The sequence below is a fragment of the Chamaea fasciata genome, unplaced genomic scaffold (assembly GCF_029207755.1).
Source record: "Chamaea fasciata isolate MVZ Bird 193981 ecotype frontalis unplaced genomic scaffold, bChaFas1.0.hap1 SCAF_2, whole genome shotgun sequence".
NCBI classification, from domain to species: Eukaryota; Metazoa; Chordata; class Aves; order Passeriformes; family Sylviidae; genus Chamaea; species Chamaea fasciata.
In genome coordinates this window covers 108,272,572-108,297,118 of record NW_027094087.1, presented here as the reverse complement: position 1 = coordinate 108,297,118, position 24,547 = coordinate 108,272,572, and the positions used below count along the sequence as shown (strand labels likewise).

Sequence of the window (24,547 nt, the reverse complement as noted above, 5' to 3'; positions counted from 1 at the left end):
GCTGAATACAAAATGGTTGTGTTTCAATGCTTTAAGGTCCACTCCAACCCAAACGATTCTATGATTGTAGCATTTCTACAACAAAACAAAACATATATATAAATATATATATACACATATATATATATATATATATATATAAAGCTTCATAGACCAGATGAAACAAAACACCTAACTCTGCAGGCAGTTTTTAAACAAATACTGAGATCCCACCAAAGCAAATGGTTTTTAAACATGAACTTTGCAGACCTCTGGGGTGTAATGTTCAGCCAGTAAAGAATGAGATGAAAAACCCAGCTTTCCATTTTTAGTACCACCATAAAATGAGTGCAAGTATTTTTACGCACAAAATGTGAACATTGTGACCATTTTGTGCCTTTTTTGCCCCATCATGTGCTTCTTCCAGACTTCTGAGGTCTCAGAGTGACCTTAGCCCTGCCATACTCCAAGAAGCTCTTCAGTTTGCTGCAGTAGAGCTAAGTTTTAAATTCACATATTTGATGTGGGACATATTTGATATGCCTTCAGGTACTGCGGAATGTAAAACTCTGAGTCAAAACATTGGAGGAACTAAATCCAGATGTTGCAGACTTAGTGGTGGAAACTGGTCAGTCTCTTCCTACACATGCTCAAACTGACGAACTTTTTGAAAATAGGAGGAATTCCCAAGCACTTTTTCTCTGATTTGAAGGATAGGTTAAATGTGAAAGGAGCTTTCTCTTTTCTCCCAATATCAAGAGTAGACAGTGCCTGCAGACTACAGACGATACCACTTAAGTTCATTTAATTCATTTTGTTTCTGTGTGGTCAAGACACAGTGTCATTATAGTTTTGAGGTGGCTTTTGGTTTTGTTTTTCATTTTGCTCTCTTCTTTTTTGGTATTCTGTGAAATCTGCCATGCAGCTGAAATTGGCTATTATTGCCATATTTTTAGGGTTTTTTGCCGTTCTCCATTTCCCATCAGCATTAAAAATGTTGGAAATGTGGTGACCTTTGCACTATAGGCTAGAGGCAGAGTGGCTGGAAAGGTGCCTGGAGGAAAAGGAGCTGGAGGTGCTGGTCAGCAGTGGCTGAACATGAGCCAGGTGTGCCCAGGGGGCCAGGAAAGCTGATGGCACCTGGCCTGTGACTGCAGTAGTGTGACAGCAGGACCAGGGCAGGGATTGTCCCCCCGTGCTCGGCACTGGTGAGGCCACACCTCAGATCCTGTGTGCAGTTCTGGGCCCCTCAAATTGAGGGGCTGGAGCATTTCCAGAGAAGGGAACAGAGCTGGCCAGGGTCTGGAGCACAAGTCCTGTGAGGAGAGGCTGAGGGAGCTGGGTTAGCCTGGAATGAGCTCAATGGGCACCTTACTGCTCTTCCACAACTCCCTGAAAGGAGGGCTTAGCCAAATGAGGGTTGGTCTCTTCCACCAGGCAACGAGCCATAGGATGAGAGGACGTTGGCTTAAGCTGCACCAGGGCAGGGACATTAGGAAGAAATTTATTTTCACAGAAAGGGTGATCACAGATTGGATTGGGCAGTCCAGGGAGGTAGGGGAGTCACTCTCCCTGGAGGTATTTAAGGAAAAGACTGGACGTGGCACTCAGTGCCATGTTGTAGTTGACATGGCGGCCATAGGTTAGACTCGATGATCTCAGATGTCTTCTCCAACCCAGTTGATTCTGTGGTGTCTGGGAAGACATCTGGACAGACACGCTCTCCCGGGCCCTGGTGCTCTGGCTGAGGCAGGGCCGGCGCAGCAGGTCGGCGCTCCCGGACCAGGCGGGGACCCCGCACATCTCTCCGGGCCAGGGCACCACCGGGCGGTTCCCGGAGGCCACCTCGGAGGGCAGCGGGAGCCCCTCGGCGGGGACAACACAGGCACAGGCGACACCGCAGCCCCGGCGGATCCCGAGCGCCCTTCCCGGGAGGCGAGGCGGGGCCGGGCCGCGGGAGGAGGAGACTCCGGCGGCGCCCGGGAGCCGCTCGGAGAATGTCCCCGTCCCACTCCTCCTCCTCCTGCTGCTGCTGCTGCTCCTGCCCCTTGCCGCGCAGCCCCGGGCCGGGCAGAGCCGCCGTGTGGAGCATGGGGAGCTGCTGGCTGCGCCTGGCCGCGCTGCTGGCCCTGGGCGCCCGGGCCAGCCTGGAGTACGAGGGTGAGGAAGGGCAGGAAGGGGCGGCGGGGCCGGGGCAGAGCCGGGCCGGGGAGCGGGGCCGGGCCGGGGCCGCTGCGCTGAATTTTAGCATTGAAACGACAGCACCGAGCTCTGCTTTCCCCGCGACTCGTGTTCACCGCCGTGTTCCCTGCCAGAACTTTGCCGTGGCATTAAGGCCATGCTTTCTCGGAATCTCCCTTCAAGGTTCTCATCAGGAATATTAGAAGCCAAATTATCCATTAGTTTAGCAGCATAAAAAGTTCATTAAGGTCGACAAAGTGATGAGTTGTTAGCCCTGTTTCCTGACACGCTTTCTTCAAGTGCTCTTTGGGGTAAGGTCAGTTTACAGAAGCTGAGGATCTGGGCTTATACCCCCAAAAGTGACTGTTATAAAATGAATTTCCAAAATGTTGTTTTTAAATTCTCCACTAAACCATGTCCTTAAGTGCCACAAGTGCCATATTGGTATCTTCTAGATACCTGCAGGGATACTGACTCAACTGGGCAGCCTGTTCCAATGCTTTTGACCCTTTCAGTGAAGAATTTTTTTCCTAATAGCTGTTTTTAACTTCCCCTGGCCCAGCCTGAGGCTGTTTCCTCTTTCTCATCCTGTTGGTTATTACCTGGGGGAAGGAGACACACCCCACCTGGCTACTCTCCTTTTCAGGGAGTTAGAGAGTGATGAGCCTCCTTTTCCCCAGCCTTTACAACTCTAGCTCCCTCAGCAATTCCTTAGCGGACTTGTGTTCCAGAACTCATCCTGTTTCAGGGCAGTAAACTGAAAAGTGTCAGGTTGGTTTAATGTACTCTACTGTTGTTGTCTATAGCTTACCTTAAATTAAACTCAAAGAGCTAAATCTTATGTCAGCCCTGGGAAAGCAAGTGTGCATAGCTCTTCTGCCTCTTATGTGTCGTATTTCTTCTCTTTCTCTGTTACAAAGGATTTATAGCACAATAACATGTGAAGTGCTGTTCATGTGTGTGCAGTGGCTGGCTTGGCACTGTGTACTTGTGCCCTGATCTTGCCATCAGACCTGTACAAGTGAACCTTTGCAATGGGGACAGAATTCAATTTTGTGAATGAAGAAATCTTTTTTTTTTTTTTTTCCTGACATAAACAGAATTGTGTAAATCCATAGATTAGTCTTAAAATGAAAGTGTTATTTCATGCGTTTTGCTTGACATCTGCCAGAACAAAATCCACATCTGTTTTTGACAGGAACCTGCTCTACCCTGAACTGGGATAATTTTAGCACTTCCAACACAGAACAATGCTTTGTCCTTACATGGCTTGGTTGTCAGTTTTTGAATGAATGTGAAGCAGAAGCACTTTGATTTGTGGCTGAGAAAATAGAGGTGAAATGGTAACACCTCTCCCATGGCTCCACAAGCCAAGCCTGCTATGGTTATTAAGAAAACACTGATTGTTAGGAAAGAGACCTGGCTGGCTTCTCATTTTGAGGTGAAAAATGAGCTGGAAATAGGAGATGTTGTGCTCCATCAAGAGAGCCTTGTTTTGGGCAAGAGTAGGGAAAAACTCCTTGTTTTTCCTAGAAAACTTTCAAAGGCACTTAATTGTTTCTTGTCTAAGGAAAGGCAAATGCATAAGAGCTCATGTAATTCTAAGATTTACCAATTTTAAATGCTAAAGTCACTCACTGCACACTAAAATTTGGACAATTATTAATGATAACACTGAGGTAACAGTTTTATAACCCTGAAAGTGAGTAATCAGCTAAGAGTATTCCAATTTCTGGCAGAAAAATTGATGCTTAGATAGGTATTCATTTACATATCAAGGTCTTCCTGAAGCCCTCAGGGATCACAGCTTACTTTTTTTGCTATGCAGTCAGATTTCAAGTGCAGAAAAGTTTGGTTTTGTGTTCAAAAGTCTCTCAGATGTCAGTGTTTAGGTATCAAGATGGAACCTCAAGAATAAATACAAAAAATCCAGAGAAATTATTCTGAGTAATTAAAAGACTTCATTATATATAAATCCCTCTATTTCAGAGGACAAGTTGTTTGGAAATTTACTTCTTCAGGTCCCAGCTCAAACTGGTAGAGAGATTCCCAGTGATCCAGTGCTGGGGAAGATGCTCCCATGGAGCAGCTGCAGATACATGTTCTGGGTTTTCTTGAGTCTGGTAGAGTAGGAAATCAAGTTTCACCATTTCTGGGCAGATAATTTGGGGGTTTTGTTAGTAAGAAATGGAGTCTGTTGACAGAAATCAAACTCTTGGGTTTGATTTCTGCCGAGTGGTTGTATGCTTTGCACGTGGAGTCAGCAGCTTGTTGAGGTGCCTGAATTCAATAATGTTGAGGTGGCTATATTAAATAATTTTGTGTAACTTTAAGCAGCAGTTTGTACAGACCATAGTTTCAGACATCCACAAATGGCGATGAAATAACTCCAAATGCTGTAACTTGAGATGCCATGTGAGGAGCTCCTGTGGCCCCTGAGTATCTGCCTATTGCATGCATGGTTTTTAAAAGGATATTTCAAAGGGGGAATTTGTATGACCCCTTCTTTGTAGAAAAGATTTATCTAGAATTTAGACTAGACTTCATACTCTGAAGTTGCTAATTTTAGATGTGTTGTTCAGGGAATTTTGAAGGCTTTCTTGCCAATTGCTTTGTTTTATTGATGGATTATTTGAGTAGTCAGTGCTCCAGCTGGTTTCTGGTTTTTAGAAAGCAGCTTCTACCTTTAAGTTTTCAGCCATTGCACAGGGTTTTAAAAGTATGGAGCTTTGTAGTCTCTTTATTTGAACAACGCCAGAAGAATGCTTGAAACCAAACCGTGTTTTTGATTTGAGTGTAACATGTGTTTGCAGGTCATGTACCTCAATGTCTTGTTCTTGGTGTGAGGATCTGACAGGTCATAAAGGATGGTTGTATTTAAATTATTTACATTTTACTTTCGCTGTTTGGCCTGATGGCTGTTAACAGCCATTGACATTATGGAACCACTTTATAGTGAAACCTCTGCTGAGGCCCTTCACCTGTACCTGCTCTGCTCTCTCTGCTCAGTAGATCACCTACATGGTAACAGATGAGCTGTGACTTGGCATATGCCACTTAACATTGCACAACATTGCTCCAGGAACACCGAGAGAAATTTACTATTTCACTTGAAATTTACTATTTCACTTGATTATCAAATCTATTTCCCCCTTCCAAATTCACTATAAAGTGGGTCTGCTATGACTCTGAGCTTCAGAGAAGCCCATGCTGATGACATTGCATAGATTATTGCATCCTAATCTTGCATGTCTTTTCTCAGAGCTTTCTTTTATATTTAATTTATGTTTCCTTTCTTGCTGCAGTTTTTTTTTTCTCTTATTTTGTATTGTAGGATCGGGATACTCACCCATTGAAGATGATGAGGATGTTTATGCACGCAGTAGATACAAAGGTGAATGCTTTGCTTATGTGCTAAAGAGGATCAACTGCTTGCTGACAGAAAGCTTCATTCTTTTTCCTTTCATGGATTATACAGTCTTGGTGATCCAGCTCCATGTTTTTTCTCATGGATATTTAGATCAAGATTTAATTTCTGCTGTTTTTAATGATGGAAATTAGGCCAAATATTGATCACAGCTCTTTCATGCACCTGAGTAAGTAACTTTTACATTGCCTTTGCTCCTGGGAGATCAGGTTGTTGAATTATGAAAATCAGGAAGAGCTTCTCTTTCATATCCATACATGCTAAGAAAAACCATCAATGATAAGCTGATTCAAATCTTGAGCTTGCTGATGGTAATGTATAGAAATACATGCAAGAGAACTTGATTTTCATTATTTTTTTTCTTTCCATAAAATCGCTTGCATTTCAGGTTAACCTGCTACCTGAAACGCCAAGTGAAGTGTATTTAAGAAATGCATGTGTGCATTCCAAAACCAAATCATGTAGCTGGATGAGTGATCAGACAGGCATGTTTATGAAGCAAATTCAAGTTTTCTTACCTATTCTGAAAGACTTTGCTGTTCAACAAGAGTGGGAAGTTTTTTGCCACAACCAATAAATCTTCCATTTGCTGTGTGCATTTTCTAAAAAGTCTGCTTTTGTCTTAATAACACTCTCCTCTGCCAAAGTCCCTCAGAAGCCTAGACGTTAAAGAAACATAGCATTTCATTTGTCACTTAAATGCTGTTTCTTTTGAGAAAATTAATCTATGGACATGCTATTGTTATCATCACTTTGATTACTTGAAAATACTGATCATTGGTGTCTTGTTGTACATTATTGATTCTCTGCAAAGAATCAGTGGGCCATATGAGAGGTAAGTCATAAAATAATTCAGACATTTATGAACAGCCAAGGGGAAAGACAGCTTTTATGGCTATGTTGCCGTTTTCATAAATGTCTCATCTTCCTCCCAGTAAAACACTCAAATATAAAATTTGGTTTCAAATATGTGCACAAATAATTCTCTAAAGCTTTATTTAGGTTAAGTCATTTTTCTTTGCCTTTTAACACGTGATCCTCTGCAGACACATACAAAAAGAACTCAGAGATCATGAAGATAAATCAATGCCAATTCATGCCAGGGCAGTTAAGTAGTTAAAATGTGGATTCTGTGTAAATTCCATTTGTATGGTGATCCAAAATGGATTATACTCATGTCAGCCAAAATGTCACCAGGGTAAGTGAAACATAATGGCTCGTTCACACAAATATTAAAAACTGCCCCAAGTTTGGAAGCACTTCTGCCAAATGTGGAGGAACAGACAATGTGAATGTAAGAGTACAAATCATTGGAACGGAAAAGGCTGATTCTTCATTAGCATACTTCTTTATGTTGGTTTTTGGGGGAAGGGGATGGAGAAAGACAAAAGATGGAAAAGTGGGCTGTGTAGCAATCTTCAGAGCTTTTCCTCAAATGTGCAGTCCAGCATTTTGGGTGTGGCCCATTTCTTAGCAAATAAAACTTACCAATAACAGGAACTGAATGGATTTTAATAATTGATGTTCACATATGTAAGCAGCATTGTTTTCTTCTTTCTACACATGTGCAAGTGAGCACACAGATTCATCCTCTTTGACATCTGCAAACAAAACGTTGCAGTTTACTGGGAGGGGTGAAAATCGGCCTCCTACCAAACCCTTTTGTCTTCATCTGGATGTTTTCCCACTTGCTCAGCTTTCCAGAGAAACATGGCCAAGATTTTCTGTGCCTACAGCGTTTATAAGGAGTTTCTCCCTTCCTCCCTGGTGAACCATCAGCTCTGTTGGCTGGTGTAGCAGCAAGCAGCAGTGCAGCTGGTCACTTTGCCTGCTGTTTGTGAAGGAAGAGCTCAGCTGAGGTTGGTGTTTAAACAGGACCAAGGGGCTGGGGGAGATGATGCTCCAGGAAGTCCTTTCCTTCCTGCCACTTGGCATCTCTGATCATATTTCATGAGGAAAGGTTTCCTGAATGCAGCAGTTCCTGTGTTCCTCACAGCTCCAGTGCCACTGCTCTGGTGATCCGCATTCCTGATGTTTTCTCAGAGACTGGAATGATCAAGCAGTATCCATTAAACACAACATTGGGGCTTCAGCCATTTCTGCTTGCTGCCTGTTTTCCAGTGGCTTCAAACACAGAGTTGAGTCTCTGAAATGTTTTATTACTAAGTGAAAATTCAGGCTATTGTATTGCTCAGGGATTTTTTTAGGGGTTTTTTTTCTGTTGAGGTGCAAACTTTCTATTATACAAAAAGCCAGTACATAGGTCCTAGTACATAAAAACTCAAATTTCAGTTGGGTGAACAGAGCCTGGTATAGATGGTGAAGTTCCATAAAAGGTGTCTGGGAAACCTCTAGCTTTTACAGTCCCCAAAGCCTTCAGGAACATGGCTGGTCTTGCCTTGAGGCAGGGAACAGCTTGTGTAACCCCTTGGGGCTTCACACAAACCTAATATTCCACAAGTGCTCTGTGTAGCTGCTTAGCCTTTGAAAACCAGTATGTGCCTTCACTTAAAAATAAACAAACTTTGATCTTAAACTTTGTTGTATTTTTTGATGTGCTTTTCAAGTTAGTTGGGTTTTTTCCAGCAGTATCTGGAAATTGGTCTAACCCCCAATATTTGTAAAACGGCTTGTAAACCCTGCCTCACCCACTTTCTTCTAATCACAATCAGTTCTAGAGGAAGCATTATAATGTTTTAAATCAAACAGATGTTCTTCCTAAGCTCTTCAAGTTATCTGAATACGAAAGCATGTTTTTGTTTTTCTTTCTGGCAGAATCATTTGGTCCAGTGTAAGATGCATTTTACCCTGTTTAGGAGCTTGCTTTGTTTCTCTCTCTGAACCACTGTAGCTGCAACGACACTACAGGAAAGGCTTTTACTTTTTCAGTATTGTGTTTGTGCATTAAACTGCATTTTTTAGCTGTTAGCTACCCCTTTTTTTTAATATGTAAATATATGGGTAGCTGTTAAGTGATTTTGTAAAACCACAAAAATTTGCAGGAAAAACTGAGGCAGTATGCAATACCTCAAACAGCTTCTTTGCCCTCTTTATTTTATTTTTATTAGCCCCTTGATCGTGTTGCAAAGCATATTTGTATTAACACCCTTTACAAAGGAAGCCAGTGATGTGCATTGGGAGTTTATACATGTGGAAAACCCAAGCCATAAATGTCTTGAACTGATTTGCTGAAGGGTTACATAACTGGCTGGGATGAAAGCTCAGCCCGAATGAGTTTTCATCTACCCAGTCCTGCCCTTGCAGACAGTGTTGTCTTAGTTTTTCTACAGAATGGCTTAAACCTGAAGTTACTGCGGGCTACTTCTTAGTTAAGGACCAGCTTGGGTGTGTAAATAAATTGAAGTTTAAGGTCTCAGGGCATGGGAAGAACAAGTGGGACAGAAAAGCCGGATAGTTTGGGCATGAGACCACTGAAGTGGCGATTATGGGAAAGCTCAGGAGTAGGAGGATTTCTGCAGGAGGTGAACAAGACAGAGACTGTGAATCCAAGATGTGTGACTTCCCCCAGAGAGTGGTTGGAGGTGGTGGCTGAGACTGCACCAGCAGCCCTGGGGTAGCAGTTAAGGAGGCAGAGCTGGGTGTTGGCATCACTCACTTTTTCAGCAGTTGACTTCTGTTCCCATTAGCTCACACTCCTCTTCTGTTGTCTCAGTCTTAATTTGGTGCACAAGAAGCATGAAAAGTGGGAGCCACTGTGATACAGCCCCTCAACAAAATGGCCCAAGTCAGTGGCTGTGGGGATTTTTTAAATGTGTTTTGGGAGCTGTGGGATAGAGATTAGGGTGAGGGACAGAAAATAGTTCTAAAAAAGAATCCTACCCCCAAACCAAAACCCACTGTCCACCAAAACAATTTGCATAATTGTAAGGTAAGTAGCAGAGGTTGTATTTGACATTCAGAAAAAAGGCTTATAGGTGGGGAGAAACAGAGCTGGGATGATTGTGTGGCTGAGCCAGAGCTGAACTGTACTCTGCCCTTAACCTGAGGGGTGCTGTTAGGCTGGCCTGCTTGTGTCCTGTGCCTCAGTTACTGTGTATTTGGTGACACTGGGAATAATTTCACCTACACATGTTTGTAAAAGGTTTTTACTTGTATTGGTGAAAGACAAAAAGAAGCATATCACAATGCAACTGCTTCAGAAATGGACTACTCTAGAGGAAATGCACCCTTGGTCTAGGCAAAAGATTGGTAATTAATAATTGGTGATTAATCTCAGATTTTAGTCTGCAGATGCTATTTGTGTTTACATAGGACCAGCACTGCAAAATACATATGTAAAGCTAGTTTCCAGTGGGAAAGTATAAATATGTCCTAGAGACATAGCACACTGAATATAAATATCCCATGTATGAGAGATGCTGTATTGATTATTGTTTATGTGTAGAGCTGATCCAACTAGTGTAGGAAAATGTATTTAATAACTATGGAAATTGAGCTAGAAGTGAACATCTGCCAAGTATGATGTAGAAATTTTTTAATATTGTTTGTGACTTCGTAAGTGTGAAGGCTAAAACTCGTGTTTTATTTGATTAGGGGGTGTTTTTTTCTATCTTATTGCAAAATTCAAATGTTTTTTCATGCCCCTCTCTCATGTCACACATTGTCACACAGGATTTCAGAATTTGTCATCTTTCCCTTTTTGCTTTGCAATCCCTCCCTTCCTCCCGCTCTCCTCTCCCAAAATGTGCTTTTCAAATCTTGGATGTGAGAAAGGGGCAGGCTTAGTCACCGCTTGTGTAGGAAACTTCTACTGAGGAGCTGCCCATTTTCTTGGTGCACCCTGTTGTTAAAGCTAAACAAAAAATGTGAAACTTTAGCTAGCAAGGGAAGTCTCTACTTGGTACTGTTCTCAGCAGCACCACAATGTGGTGGTAAATCCTCACAAGGTGGGGGTACCCATATCCTGAATATTTTCCAGCGTAGTCCTGGCCAGTTAATAAAGGCTCAGTTTGGGCAGGTTCAACGTGACATATTGGCGAAATGATTTATGAAAGTGGTATCTTCTAACTGTGGGAGAGCCTGAGCCATCCCTGAGTTTTGCAAGGCACAGATTATTATGGAAGCAGAACTTATTTTTTGTTAGTGAGCACTAAGCCAAATGTGGAAAGCTGACAACTGCAGGTAGACCAAGATGTTCCTAATGCAAACTTCTCTTATCAAAGAGCAGTTAGATGTGTCTGCTTAAAAACAAGAGGGAGAAATGGCCCAGTTGTCATCAAACTGCCCACATGGTGGCAGACTTAATCCATGGACAAAAAGCATAGTAAAACCCCACCTGCCCTCCCAACCCCTCCAGTATAATGCCTACAATCTTTAAGGTTTGTCATAAAAAAAAGAGCTTCCAGTCTTTAAAGGGCTGACCTCCTCGTGTAAATGCACCTCTGCAGTGTTCTCCACTTTAAAGATTGGTGGCTTTTTAAAATAAGAGGGTTTTTTCCTTTTCTTCTCTCTGACCTTGGTTATGCAAAGTGATTTTATATTTGTGTCTGAATGTTTACATTTTTCTAATTGCTTTGTGTGGGGTTTTTTCCCTTCTCTGTGCCAGAAACACCGTGGTGCTCCCCCATTAAAGTGAAACATGGTTATGCAAACTGCAGGACACCTCAAGGGGAATATTACAAGAATGTGTTGGGCACCAGATGTGATATTCGTTGTCAAAAAGGCTACGAACTGCATGGCCCTCACCAACTAATTTGTCAGTCAAGCAAACGCTGGTCTGGGAAGGTGCTGTGCAAACGTAAGTGGTTGCAAAATCTCTGTGTGTGTGACTTGTGCTCCAGGTTCAGACAATAGACTCTTATTTGCCATTGAAACTGATTTTTGGATTTTTTTATTATTATTATTTAAAGGTTGTCAGTATGCTTGGATATGTAGATCAGTTTGTTGTTGAAGATCTCGCAGGGGTACATGATGTGATAAGCATCTCAGTGGTACAAACACTCATGACAGATAGCAAATATTTTATCATTGTGAGATTTTGATTTGTGGGAATAGTTTTAGGACAGAGCCATAAAGCTGTTTTAAAATATTGCCCATCTTATACTTTCTAAGTTGACACAATATGTATCAGGTGTCTAAATGGGCCCTTACAGTAAACCATTTTCTGAGAAGAGAGGAATAGGTACTTGTCATCCCTTTTCTCATATAAATATTGTATCAGGCCACTAATGCTTATGTAGAGTTAAATTTGAAATGCAGCTAATGAGAACAGTGTAGAAAAACCTCACCTGGAAGAAGACTTTCTCCCACTTGTTGTTTACCAGCTGTGTCTTTATTTCTGTGTAACACCCCACATGTGCATTACTGTTAAGGGGGAGGGTAGCAGGTTTCCAGGAGTCTTTGTTTCCTTTTCCAGAAAAGCGTTGCCCCACCCTGTCCATGCCGACCAACGGGGGCTTCAAGTGTTTGGATGGTGCCTACTTTGGCTCGAGGTGTGAGTACTACTGCTCCCCGGGGTACCAGCTCAAGGGGGACCGCATCGTCACCTGCATGGACAGCAAGGTCTGGAGCGGCCGGCCAGCGGCCTGTGTTGGTGAGTGGGTGTTAGATCTGCATCCTGAGGCACCTGCCAGTGCCCAACTCCTGCACACATCAATCCCAAAAGGCCTGTTTTTATCCAGTTCATGGGGAGAAAAAACAACTGTCCCTCTTAAAAGAGCAGAGAACAGTTTTCTAAGGGTGCAAGGTTCTGTCACTCAGTGCTTTCAGTCCAAAGCGAGTATCCAAGCATTACCACTTTAATAGAGATGAGTCTGGTGTAAATGGCCAGCCCTTTGCAAGGCTTGTAATAGCCTTTGGTGATTCCTGAGTGACTCCCTGGTAGCCTGTGATGACTGTGCTGCTCTTCCAGCATGTTCTCTGTGCTGGAGTCCGTCACGCTCTCTTCTGCCTAATGGTCAAAAACAGGTTTGAAAGTAAACCTATTGTCTGAACTGTTTTTCTTCCTTGGGATCATGGTCTTCAAATATATCCAGAGAATGCAAATGGATTGTAGTTACCAGCATGGTTGCAGTGAGCTAATTTAAATTTCAGCCTAGTTCACTCTAGTTGTGCCAGCAATTTTCATTACATAGTCAGTGGTCTCCTGGGAACCTCAGCTGGAAGAGTATTTTTATGTACATAAATCAGAAGAGAGATAAACAAATATTGAGATTTAACTTTCCTGACTACTAATGAAATTTCAGCACATAGTGAAGTCTCAGCCTGCTGCCCCTGTTTCTGGGAAGCCTCTGATAAAAGCTTCAGCAGCCACCCCCAAAGGAAAGTATTCTGAAATGGCTACCAGTAATTTAAAGCATGTGGGTGGTAGAGTGTTTGTGCTTTGTGTTTTGTGTGTATAATAACTTGGTTTTCCTCAGAATGCCTGTGGCTCAGTCTAGGTTGGCAAATGGCTTTGGAGCCTCTCCACTGTGGCCTGATGTTCATAAAATGTTTTCCAGGTTTCCTGTTACTTGGTGTTGTACAAATGTAGAAATGAGATGCTAAGGTCTAGACTGTTTGTGGTGTCTCTTTGTTTTTATATGCAAATACAAGCATTGTCCTTCTCAATGGTGTGGACAGAGGAAGAAAAACAAACCTTTTAAGTTTGGAAATGATAAAATGTAATCCTCTGTATTTCCTGGCACTTTCAGAAGCTCATCTGTTTGCAGAGATGGTGTGCTTATTACAAAGGATGATGTCTTGCAGTGTAAAGTAAGCGAGTACCTTAAGCAGCAAAGAAAAGAGGCTAAGGTAGCACTAACACTTCTTTGTTGTTCCAAAAATGCAGAGTAGTTGTTGCATGGGGTTTCAAGTCCCAGTTGTTGCCTAGGATTACAAGTCCCAAGTAACCCAGTAAAAGTAATACTAAGATTTAAGTTATGGTAATACCACATAGTTTGGAGAAGGTCCCTTCAAATTTTGTGTGCACACAGTTCCTGTATGCAAATAGTGAGATCTGCTGTTAGCAGCCTGTTTAATAAGGTTGTATTTTGGCTTCTTAACAGGCGAGATAGAGATTTTTTTGTGACCAGACATCACTGTGGCCAGACATGATTCTGACAGTACAATGACATTTGCAATTGGACACTTGTTCCTTAGTGTAATTCAGGAGTTACAGAGCTGCAGCCTACACAGTGGCCAGGAGAGGAGTGGCTGAACAGCTCACTTTCACCTGAGAAGTGAAATTGAGGGGACTAATGAAATATAAAGGCAAAAGGGCTGCTTAGTTTCTTAACTTTGATATACAAACAGTTGCACAGTAGGGATGCTACTTGTGATCAGAGGCTTGGGCTGGTAAACTTCATGTCATGGAAGTGTCCTGGGGATTCCACAGCTTTTGGGATTGAGTATGGCTAAAATTACTTCAGACCCAAACTTAAAGTGCACTTGAAAGCAAGGGGTTTCCTCTACTCTTTTATACTGCAGTTGCACTGTATAGAATTTTTGCACTAAATTGTGTGGGTTTCACAGTGCAGCAGTGAAGATCCATGTAGGAAAGGCATAAGGCCTTTCAGTAGTCAAACATACATTCATTAAAAGGGTGGGGGGGAGGGGGAAGGATATATTTTTTTTTTTAGATATGGTCTAGCAGTGGCTTACAGGGTCCTTAGGGTTAGTGAGTATTCTGTCCTAACAAAGCAGACTGTCTCGTGTCCCCGCCCTGTAAGAGGAAGGATATCCCTCATGTTGCTGAAATAATTTTGATTAAAAGCAAAATCAATGTATAGCTGGTTTTGGTTATCAGCGAAAAATGCCAATTCTCACTTGAATAATATTTCCATTATATCTTTAATGCACTGTAACATGTATTGAAATAGATACTTTCCTCTAGAAGATTGAAAACTATCACTGTCTTTTCTTCTGGAAAGCTTGCCTTTTCCTGCTGACTGTGTAACAGAGGTTGTGATAAATGGCTGTCACCAAGCTAAGTCATCCTTTTGTCACATCCTGAGGCTGTATTGCTAGGATACTTGTCCTAGTAGTGCTGGCTACTGATGTAAGACATTATTATAAGAGTTACTAGGAAAAAAATCAAATTCAGCATTGATTCTCCACAAAATTGTAATTGTGCCAGTCTTCTGTTGTTTCTCATTTTGCCATTACTGCAGGAAAAATAGCCAGGATGTTATTCTATAGTTAGAGAGTAACATGCAAAGTTACTATGCAGGAACTGATTGATGTTCAGTGTGCTTTAAAAATGCTCTTAATCACATTAACTACTGCACAGATGGAGAAAGAATGCAGATAAACAGAATGTCCATGTTCCCTGGGTGTGATCTTGGACATCCCTCCTTGGAATTCAAAGCCATCATATGTCAACATTACTTTTTAACTGAACTATGTACAGAAATTTACAGTAACTACTTTTAGTTGGGTTTTTTGCATTGCAAAGGGGGTCTGGTCATTGTCAGCTCTTCTTACAAAAAGGTGTGTCTTATTTTGGAGAGACAGGTGTCTGCCAGGGAAAGCTGGAGCTTCCCTTGGAATGGAGAATGTAAACCCCCTCTCTCCAAATTACTATAATTTTGAAATTAAGGGGCTTTCAGGCAAAGATACGGGAATAGAAATAACAGTTCTTTACTAGATACTAAAAATAAAAATTAAAACACTGGCATAGTCAAAGTACAACCGGACAGTCTGTTGGTCAGAGTGATGGTAGCCAGTTAAATCGTCCTGGAGCGACAGATGTGATTCTGTTGGAGCAGAGATGATCTTGTAGAAGGGGGTAGTCTTCCTCTGAAGGTCCAGTGGTGATGAGATGGGTCCAGTCTTCCTCTGGGAATCCAGTGGAAACAGGCTCTCCTGGTGTTTTGAATCTCAGGTTTTATCCAGGTAGGAATACTTGGCTCCTCCTGCTGGGTGGAGCATCTCACAATGGGATGATGTAATTTTATGCAGTGAGCCTCGATGGCCCATTAACAGCAGATATCCCCTTGGAGGGAGGACGGGTGGTGGAAGAGATAAAGGACACTGCCCCACCTGCTTTTAGCAGCTGGGCCATTAACAGAAGGCACCCACCCCCTCCCCCCCAAAGTTATGAGGAGTGGGTTATAGAAGAGATAAGGAAAATAGCTCCCCAACCCGTTTCAACACATGGTAATAGAATACACACTTTTGGTTACATCTTGCATTGCAACCCAAGACAAGGTGAGAAGTAGAGGCTCCAGGCTCCATGTGCCTTGGCTGGGATGAATCCAGAGCTGAGGAGGCCAGCTGGAGGTGGTCCTGGGTTACCCTGACAGCAGGGAAGGAGCCGTGAGGAAAATGCACAGCTCTAGCAGATGCTCCAGTGCCCTTTTCTGTGACTTTGATTTCAACAGATACTGAACCTCCAAGGATCCAGTGCCCAAGTGTGAAGGAGAAAACTGCAGAGCCCAACAAGTTGACAGCCAGAGTGTTCTGGGACACACCAGAGGGACGGGACACTGCTGATGGCATTCTGACAGAGTAGGTGAAAATCTCTGCATGTTTGCATTGTCTCCTTCTTACTCTTCTGTTAGCAATTCAGCTGGCCAGGTACCCTTTTCCCTTCATTTCATCAAAGATTCTTTTTTATAACTGTCACATATCACTGCTCTGTGAAGAATCACATATTTAACTGGAAAAACTGGCAATTTAGAGGTGAGTTGTTCAGGAACTGGTTATTGTGAGCTGGTGGAATAAACAATAGCAGCATTTTGACTGCAGCTGTAAAGTTTAGCAGAGCTTCTTTGTGGGTCTCATAATTAACAAATTTTCTTCCACTAAGTTACCTTTTGTACATAACAATGAAAACAGAGTAGTGCGTTGGAGGTAACAGAAGAAGTAAGTTTGACTGTCTTAAAAAAACCAAGGTGTGTCACAAAATAATATCCACAGTCATCTTTAGGTTTCTTCCTAAGGTAGTCCTGGATATTTATGTCTCAGGATTCTGTAGTTACCTTTAAAGTAACGTTTCTTGTTTGTAACCTTGGTGGGTTTAAACATTAGCTTTAGACTTTACACTTCAAAATTTGTCAGTTTCTGTGGTTTCACAGTCCCATTTTCCAGAAGAGCAGGCAGTACTTCTGGTGGTAATATTCTCTCGGATTTTCCCATTTTTATCATGTAGGATGTAGGTCAATCTATCTGGATTATTGTAATGGTGGGAGCATGGAAAATCTGTTTCTTTTAGTAAGCAAGTCACATCATTACATTAGTGGACTTGTTAAGCTTAAAAGCTTCAAGTTTTTAAGCTTGAAGATGCTTACAGTTTCATGTGAATACAGAAAAAACTAATGAAAGACAATGATATTGCCCTCTGTAATTAAATAATTTCATAAAGAAGAATTCATTACATAATTAAAAACTTAATTGCCATTAAGGTCAGATATAACAATTTGGTGACAATTAACAACATCAAAAACTACACCTAGTAAAGTAAAAACTTGGAAAATGTCGGGATAAAGAAACTCCTAAGTCTTTTTGACAAAGGAACGTCTGATAGGGAAAAAAATGGGGAATGGTCCATGTAGACTTTGTCATATGAGTAACTGTTATCTGCTCAAAAGAGCCAAGCTCTTGTTTCAGTGGAAGCTTTTCCATACATCAAATCTCTATTTTTATAAAACATTGCTAAACTGTGCTGTTTTATAGAGTATGCAGTGTTTTTTCTTAAATGCATAACCCTTCAGTTTCAGGAGTACAAAACCTTTTCCATTACATGGAAACCTCTGTGGTTGCATGCTCTCTGCTTCAATACTGAGATTATGTTTTACATATCTGAATTCTCCCACCTCGTTTGCGGGACAGGGGCAAATTCCAGGTGAAAATGCTGTGGATCACCACACCCTTCTGCTGTAACACTGAATCTCACTTTCTGTTCCATTTCTGTACATACTGTACATATTAACAGTCACAAATGACAATCATAGGAGCAGTTCAGAGCAGCCAGATGGGAATACATCCCCACTGTAAGAGGCTGGAAGTTTTCTTTTTTAATGTTGACTTCTGTAAGGAGAAGGAAGCTTGAGTTCCTCTGGGGATGATGGGCTTGACTCCACTATGAATTGTTTTATAGGAAGGGAGCAGACCCTGCCCACTCTGACCCCCTTGTCTCAGGGTGGGCTGTAGGAAGAAAATTTAAATCCTCTGGTTGCTGCTGCCCAGCTTCTTCCTTTGCTTACTCTCAAATCTTCTGTCCTGCAGGCAGCCAGACAATCCTGGCATGCCACAAACATCCCTCTTCAGGCTTTTACAGCATTGTGAGTAAATAAATACTGGTGAATTTATGAATGTCTGTCCTGGTTTATCTCTTGGTTTAGTGTTATTTTGAAAGGCCTGCCACCTGGGTCACATTTTCCAGAAGGCGACCACAAAATCCAATATACTGTGTACGACAGAGCTGAAAACAAAGGCACTTGCAAATTTCTTGTTAAAGTCAGAGGTAAGGATGATGTTTTACTCTGTAAACACAGACACTGATTTGCACCTGTCTTAGTAAGCAATTTGAAAATGTCCTCATTTCTGTATTTATCTGCATATGTCTGTGTATATAAACTCCTGTGATGATGCTAAAAGGGAGAACAGTCTTGCTGAAGACCCTGGGGGCCAGGTCTGCAGCATTCCTGCACATCCAGGAAGAGCTGCTTTGATCAGCCCTGCCTCCAGCTCCACACCCCTTCCCTTGTGCCAGCTTCTCCGCGATTTGTAGCCTGTGAGCTGCTGAAACGAGGAGGTGATGGGTTTTTTTTCAACTGAGGCTCACATCTCTCAAGCAGGGCTGCCCTTTCACAGGTCCAGATGTTAACCTCTGGAGCTGAATATACAGAGGTGACCTATAGTTTTCAGCTTCAGCCCTTCGTGCTCCATGACCTTTTGTTGCATGCACACACCTACACATCTGTTTCATTTTACGTAAGAGTGAGGGGTGGGGGAGTTCAGGTTGGTTGTTTGGAGTTTTAAAGTGCATGACTAATAATACAGAAAACAAACAGAACAGTGTCTTTGATGCTGCTTTTCCACTGACCTGTGCTACCTTAGTAACAAATGGTGATTCATGCTGGGGCTTTCATTTTGGTTTGTTGTGTTTTTTTTTTTTTCTTTTGCTCAAAGTCAGGCGCTGTGTGAAGTTAAATGCCCCAGATAATGGCTACATCAAGTGTTCAGGTGATGGAAATAACTATGGTGCTACCTGTGAGTTCTCCTGCATTGGTGGCTATGAGCTGCAAGGAAGCCCAGCTCGAGTGTGCCAGTACAATTTGGGGTGGTCAGGAGTGGAGCCAACCTGTGCACGTAAGTGAGTATTTCACCACTCTACCAGGAGGAATCCAGCACAATGGTTCTTAGGGCAGTGAGAATTTGGGAAGGGGATGTGTGCTGGAATACAGCTGCAGTGTCCCAGAGGTAGGAAACTTGCCATCTTTTCTCCCCTGCCAGTTTACACGTACAGCTGAAGCCTTTGCCACGTTTGACTGCTGTTTTCCAGAGTTTTAGCTCAAAGCTTTCTACAAAATGTCACTTTCTGAAGTCATTCTATTGTGCAAGCTACAACAGCCTACAGTAAAACTGTTGGCTTCAATGAAGCCGGCATTTCACCCATGTCTTCTTTATTATTGATTTTTGTTCTTGTGTTTCTGCTGTCTGACTCTGCCTCTAGAAATAGATCTGTTTTCAGTATGCTCCATTACTTTTGTTTTATTTTATTCCAGCCATGAATATTAATGTGAATGTGAGGACTGCAGCTGCACTTCTTGATCAATTTTATGAGAAGCGGAGACTGCTGATTATTTCAACTCCTACTGCAGCTAACTTTTTCTACAGGATGCAGCTGGGGATGCTGCAGGTAAAACACATTAAAGGGGGATGTGCAACTATTTTTTTTTCTCTAAAGAAGGACTCCAGAGGGCAAGCCCCACTTTTATATAAGTCTACAAACTTCAGCTGTTACATTGTAGCCACTGGAAGATCTGGCTCAAGCAGGTTCCAGATTAATCCTTTTCACAGGGGTTTGAGTTGAAATATCCTCCCAGTCTCTAACTCAGCTCCATTCTGGATTGTGCTGCCTCTGACCAGTCGCTGAGTCCCAGGCAGTTCTGGCCCTTCCATCCTCCCCAGATTAATTTAAGTTGTGCTCAATAATAATTCCCTAAATTCCTCAGCTGCTAAAGAAGTTTAAAAAAAAGCCCAAACTCAACCTTCCAGCTCTTAAGCAGCTCATGCAGACCAGGCTTACAGAATTTGCAACTGCAATGCAAGGAAGTGTGAATAGCTTCAGAAATAAAAAGTGCACCAGCCACCAAAGCACCAGAGGCACAGCACAGAAATCATCCAGAGTGCTGAAGGTAACACCTGCGGTGTTTTGTTCCAAAAAACCCTATAAACACCTGGTAATCGTCCTTCTTATATGTTGTAAGTGTGATGCCCTTGTTGGCTTTTTACTAGGCTTAGGGGTAGATCTCCAAACTGTATCTGTGTCCTTAGGGGAAAGGAACCAGTCCTATATTCTTTCACAGCAACAAGTGCTTCTGTCTTGTTTTTTCTTCTCACAAGTTGTAGCAAAATGCAGTATAAATGATTGAGATATGAATGTGATGAGGTTTTTAACTGCTGGCTTAAATTACATTGGTATTTAAGAAAAAAAACCAAAGCAGCTCCTTTTCCCTATTAGGTCAGCTTGGCTAGAAAATTCGACATATTGATAAAACTGAATTTAATGGCTATAGTACATTTTCCACTTCTTGACAGTGGGCAAATGAGTTGGAATGGAAGAAAACTTTCTGCAGTCATGTTCTGTTTCACATAATTTGCTTTGATTGCCAAATTAGATTATTGGTACAATGCTTAAGATTCTGGCATCTTTTCATATAACTACAGAGGCAAGTTGATATTCTCCTAGGTGTGTGTTGGTTTTCGTAAGAGTATCTGAGAATCTGTTACTTAACCTCCCCTGGGGTCACAAAGCTCCAGGTCTTTGCTGTGAGAATTTGAGTGTTTGCAAAACATGCTCTCAAATCAGTTTAAAACGTTTAACTAATTTAAGCAGGAGGGACTCTGTGAACAGTTGCTTCACACTCAAAACATCCCCTTGTTCTCTCAGGGATAACCAATATCCCTCTTTCTCCTCCTAACCCTTGCAGCCGGCACAGTGTGGGTTAGACCTGCGACACGTCACTGTGGTGGAGTTGGTTGGTGTCTTCCCAGCACAGATAGGAAGAATAGGAGTGAAGCTGCTGCCCCCATCACTTGCCCTGCAGCTCAGGTAAAGGAAGCTCTTACTGCTGTTATGTTTGCACCTTATCCTACAAGATGCATTGCTTTGGATCCCTGCATCTTATTCTCCAATTACATGTATGCTACTCTAATATACACAGCAAGACGTGGAAAGTAGATATTGGTGAGCACACTTTAGGATTTATTTGCTCTCTGTGTATTAGCTACAATTAACACATTTATTTAATTACATGACTGTGTTCATAGACATATAAGTCTGTATTTTTGGGTGCTGCCGCTGAAAACACTTCAGGGTCTGTCTGTATTTGTATTGGAGTTGCTCCTTTGCAAGGACAGCCCCAAATGGCAGAGACAGCCCATCCTCTGCACCAGGGCTGCTGCTGGTGGTTGTGGCCAGGCCTAAAGGGGAGGCAGTGAAAGGGGAAACTCTTTGAAGTCCCACATGTAGGAATGAGATGAGCTGTATTTCAAAGAGGAAATTATCTCAGCCTCCCCAGCCTGACTGCAGCATCAGCAGTTTTACTGAGGTGCCTCAACTGTTTTGACTTGGGTTTAGACTGGCAGAAGATTGGTTTTCACTTCAAAGGGAGACTTCAAGTGCCAGCATTTCCTAGGGACTGGAAGAGGAAAAAAAAAAGCCAAAAGTGATGGCCTCATTGACAGGAAAAGAAAGAGTTGTTTAGAAAAAAGTCAAGGAGCATTTTAGGCTACATAATCTATGAGATGCCTGAGGAGAGGGAGTAAGTTTTAATTGGAGACAATGAAAAATTGCTGACACAGCAGAGAGAGGGGTTTTTTAAATTATTTTAAAAAAATCTGTTCCCAATAAAAAAAAAGGAGAGCACAAAAACACTCTTTTTTTTAAAAAAGATACTTTTACTAAAGTTGAAATGGTTTTCTTGCGGCTCTGTAGAAAATAATAAGGTCTCTTAACACCTCATTCCCTCATCCCCTGCAACTTTTAATGAAGCTACATTTCAGAAATTGGTATAGTATGACCTGCCCTGCACTCAGTGAAAGTTAGTTTTCCATTGATTTTTTTCTTTGTTGTTGCTTAGTGTGTGAATTGTAGCTTCTACTTCTGCAAGATGCTCAAATCAATATGAAATGCACTCTTAAGAATAAAGGTGTTGTCCAGAATTGACATTTCAGTAAGCTAATGAGCGCAGGTACCCCAGTTAAAACTTTGGTAAGCACAGAAGTTTAGCATTTAGATTTTTTAGGAGCATTTTTTCCTAGGTGATATATGGCATAAAATGAGTGTAGTTTTCTATCACCATTGCTTAGCTTTAATCTTTATTTTAGTTTGAATTTAATGGCCAAGCTCCCTGATTGCAATAAGACTATGCCTTGAGCACTCAGACTTGTTAGGAGGCTGAGGAAGGCCAGTTTTGGTGCTTCACACTTTTCCAGAATCCCCCCAGAATCTTCTTCATGGCAGCTTTCTCTCATTCTCTCATGGCTGCCTGAATTTATTTACCCCGCACTAATAATGTTGTCTGACTGAGTATCTAGGGACCTTCTGGTACATTACTCCTTCAGGCAAAAGATTAATGGAGCACCACAGATAAACTTCTGTTACTTATGTAGCTTTTGCTACTTGAGGAGCTTAAATGACCACTTCCACCACTTTGGAAGAAGGACTCCTCCATGATTAGCTGTGGCTTTTGTTCCTCTAAAATTAGAGTCACAGGTGATTGTTATTATTAGGTAACAGTGAAAGCAGACTCCACTAATTTTGTCCTGCTTTTTCTTACTGTGATTTTTATACCAAGGAAAAGCCAGGAAATGGAAGCCAAGAAAGGGAATAGTCTTACTTGTAACTCAAGCTTCATCCTAAGGATTTTCTTTAGGCAATGTGTCCATACTGCCTTTTCTGTCTAACCTTGTTTCACTCTTGGGACAGCAGTGGGTACTGGCAGAGAACAGAGCTGGCTGCAGTCACCTTGACACTGCCCCAGTGAAGGGGCAGAGCCTGCAGCACATGCAGCTCCTGCTCTTCATCTGGCTCCTTGTTTATGCTGAAACGAGATGGACTCTGTGCAGCCCCAGTGACCATCCCCACCATCCTCTGCTCAGACCCAAGAGGCTGGTGCTGCCCTTTAACAAAACCAGTTCCTTACTTTGCAGGCTTCTGCTGAGGATCCCCCACTACAATTTCAACATCGTGGTGATGGACAAGCACGGCATGGACAAGGAGCGCTACCCTTTCCCAGCAACACCAGCTGAGCTCTTTGCCCTCATTGACAAATTCCCCTTGAGAAAAGATGAGATGAAACTGCAAGCAGAAATTGGTCAGTCATGTCCCTAATACAGCATTTCAGGGCCTGAAGTTGTTGGTGAATTTTTTTTTTAATCCACATAATTCTCCCCTTGGTGCTACACAAATCATGGCTTTTGAAATCACTGGTGTGATTTTTTTGTGTGTATTGGTGAATCTATCCAGCCATGTAGCTGCTGTGCATAGAAGGGTTCACAATCCTCTTTTGTACTTTCAGTCATCTTTAGATCATAGAATGGCCTGGGTTGGAAGTGCCTTTAAAAGTCACTGAGTTCCAGCCCTGCTGCTGTGGGCAGGAAATCTTGCACTAGATCAGGTTGCTCATAGCCCCGTCCAGCCTGGCCTTGAGGACTGCCAGGGATGGGACATCCGCAGCTTCTCTGGGCAGCCTGTGCCAGGGCCTCACCACCTGCACAGTGAAGAATTGTTCCCAAGTATCTAATCTGAACCTGTTCTGAACCCAGCCATTCCCCCTGGGACTGTCTGTCACTCCAGACTCTCGTAAAAAATCTCTCTCAATCTTTCCTGTAGGCTCTGTTCAGGGACTGGAAGGCCACAATTAGGTCACCCCTAAGCCTTTTCTTTTCCAGGCTGAACAATCCCCATCCTCTCAGCCTTTCCTCACAGGAGAGGTACTCTGTCCCTCTTATCCCCTCGTTGGCCTTCTCTGGACTTGCTCTGACAGGTTGATGTCCCTCCTCCTGCTGGGGACCCCACAGCTGGATGAATGTGGATGTAGGATTTACTACCGAATGGAATTTCTTGTACAGAGAGTGAAGAACTAAGGCACATTTCTGGGAGTTTATTTTGGATTTTTCATTCAGTGTAAAATTGGGGTTTCTTTCTTACTGTTTATAATTCTGTTTATTAATAAAATATTGTTTTGCAAACAGATAGTTGTCTAAAATTCCTCTTGGCGGGTTAAAGGTGGTCAACTGATAAAAAAGTTGGTTCAAAATATCTTTCTGCAAACCATTATAAAAGACATTAGCCTCACATTGAAAGTGTACAAGGAACCCACTGGCACCTTTTAGTTCCACTAAGAAAGTGTCAATCACAGACAAAAAGCATAAGCCAAAGGCAACACGAGCATCGATTTTCAGCAGCAGCAAGGAGAAAATGGGTGATGGCAGGAGCATGGAAGTCATTGCCACAGGGAATATGATGAAGGAGCAGTGGTCATTGTGGAGGATGGGCAGTAATTACTGAGGCCCATGTACTGCAATTCTTAATAGGAACATATGCTCTTACCTGCTACACTACTGCTTCGAGCTTTTAATGCCCAACACTTTGGGAGTAGCAGACTTTTTTTCCCCTCTTTTCAACTTGGAGACAGACCAGGCTGTTGATTTCATGGCAGGGAAATATTACTCCAGGGAAACATCATCAAGGATTTGTCACTTCCAGAGCTGTGAAAATACTTGTTTGCAAGTCATTACTTTGAAATTAACAAAAAAAGTTCCCCGTTTTATAAAAAAATATCAGGA

At 42.3% G+C, this 24,547-nt stretch overlaps 1 protein-coding gene across 1 annotated transcript; it reads left to right on the top strand.

Annotated features, from left to right (window-relative positions):
• Positions 1 to 1,967: 1,967 nt before the first annotated feature.
• Positions 1,968 to 23,938, top strand: SRPX (sushi repeat containing protein X-linked). The gene is made up of 10 exons (XM_066177015.1): positions 1,968 to 2,139; positions 5,495 to 5,554; positions 11,154 to 11,345; positions 11,964 to 12,140; positions 15,910 to 16,036; positions 17,872 to 17,993; positions 18,662 to 18,841; positions 19,258 to 19,391; positions 20,686 to 20,807; positions 22,910 to 23,938. The coding sequence occupies exons 1-10, from the start codon at positions 1,977 to 1,979 to the stop codon at positions 23,088 to 23,090; spliced, it is 1,458 nt and encodes a 485-aa protein (XP_066033112.1). The 5' UTR covers positions 1,968 to 1,976; the 3' UTR covers positions 23,091 to 23,938.
• Positions 23,939 to 24,547: the final 609 nt, after the last annotated feature.

Bases quoted from the DNA above. Each gene is read 5' to 3' on its own strand.
- SRPX (XM_066177015.1), top strand. From the start codon at position 1,977: ATGTCCCCGTCCCACTCCTCCTCCTCCTGCTGCTGCTGCTGCTCCTGC. The intron at 18,842-19,257 runs GTAAGTGAGTAT...ATTTTATTCCAG, and splicing joins AGTGGAGCCAACCTGTGCAC to CCATGAATATTAATGTGAAT. The intron at 20,808-22,909 runs GTAAAGGAAGCT...CTTACTTTGCAG, and splicing joins TCACTTGCCCTGCAGCTCAG to GCTTCTGCTGAGGATCCCCC.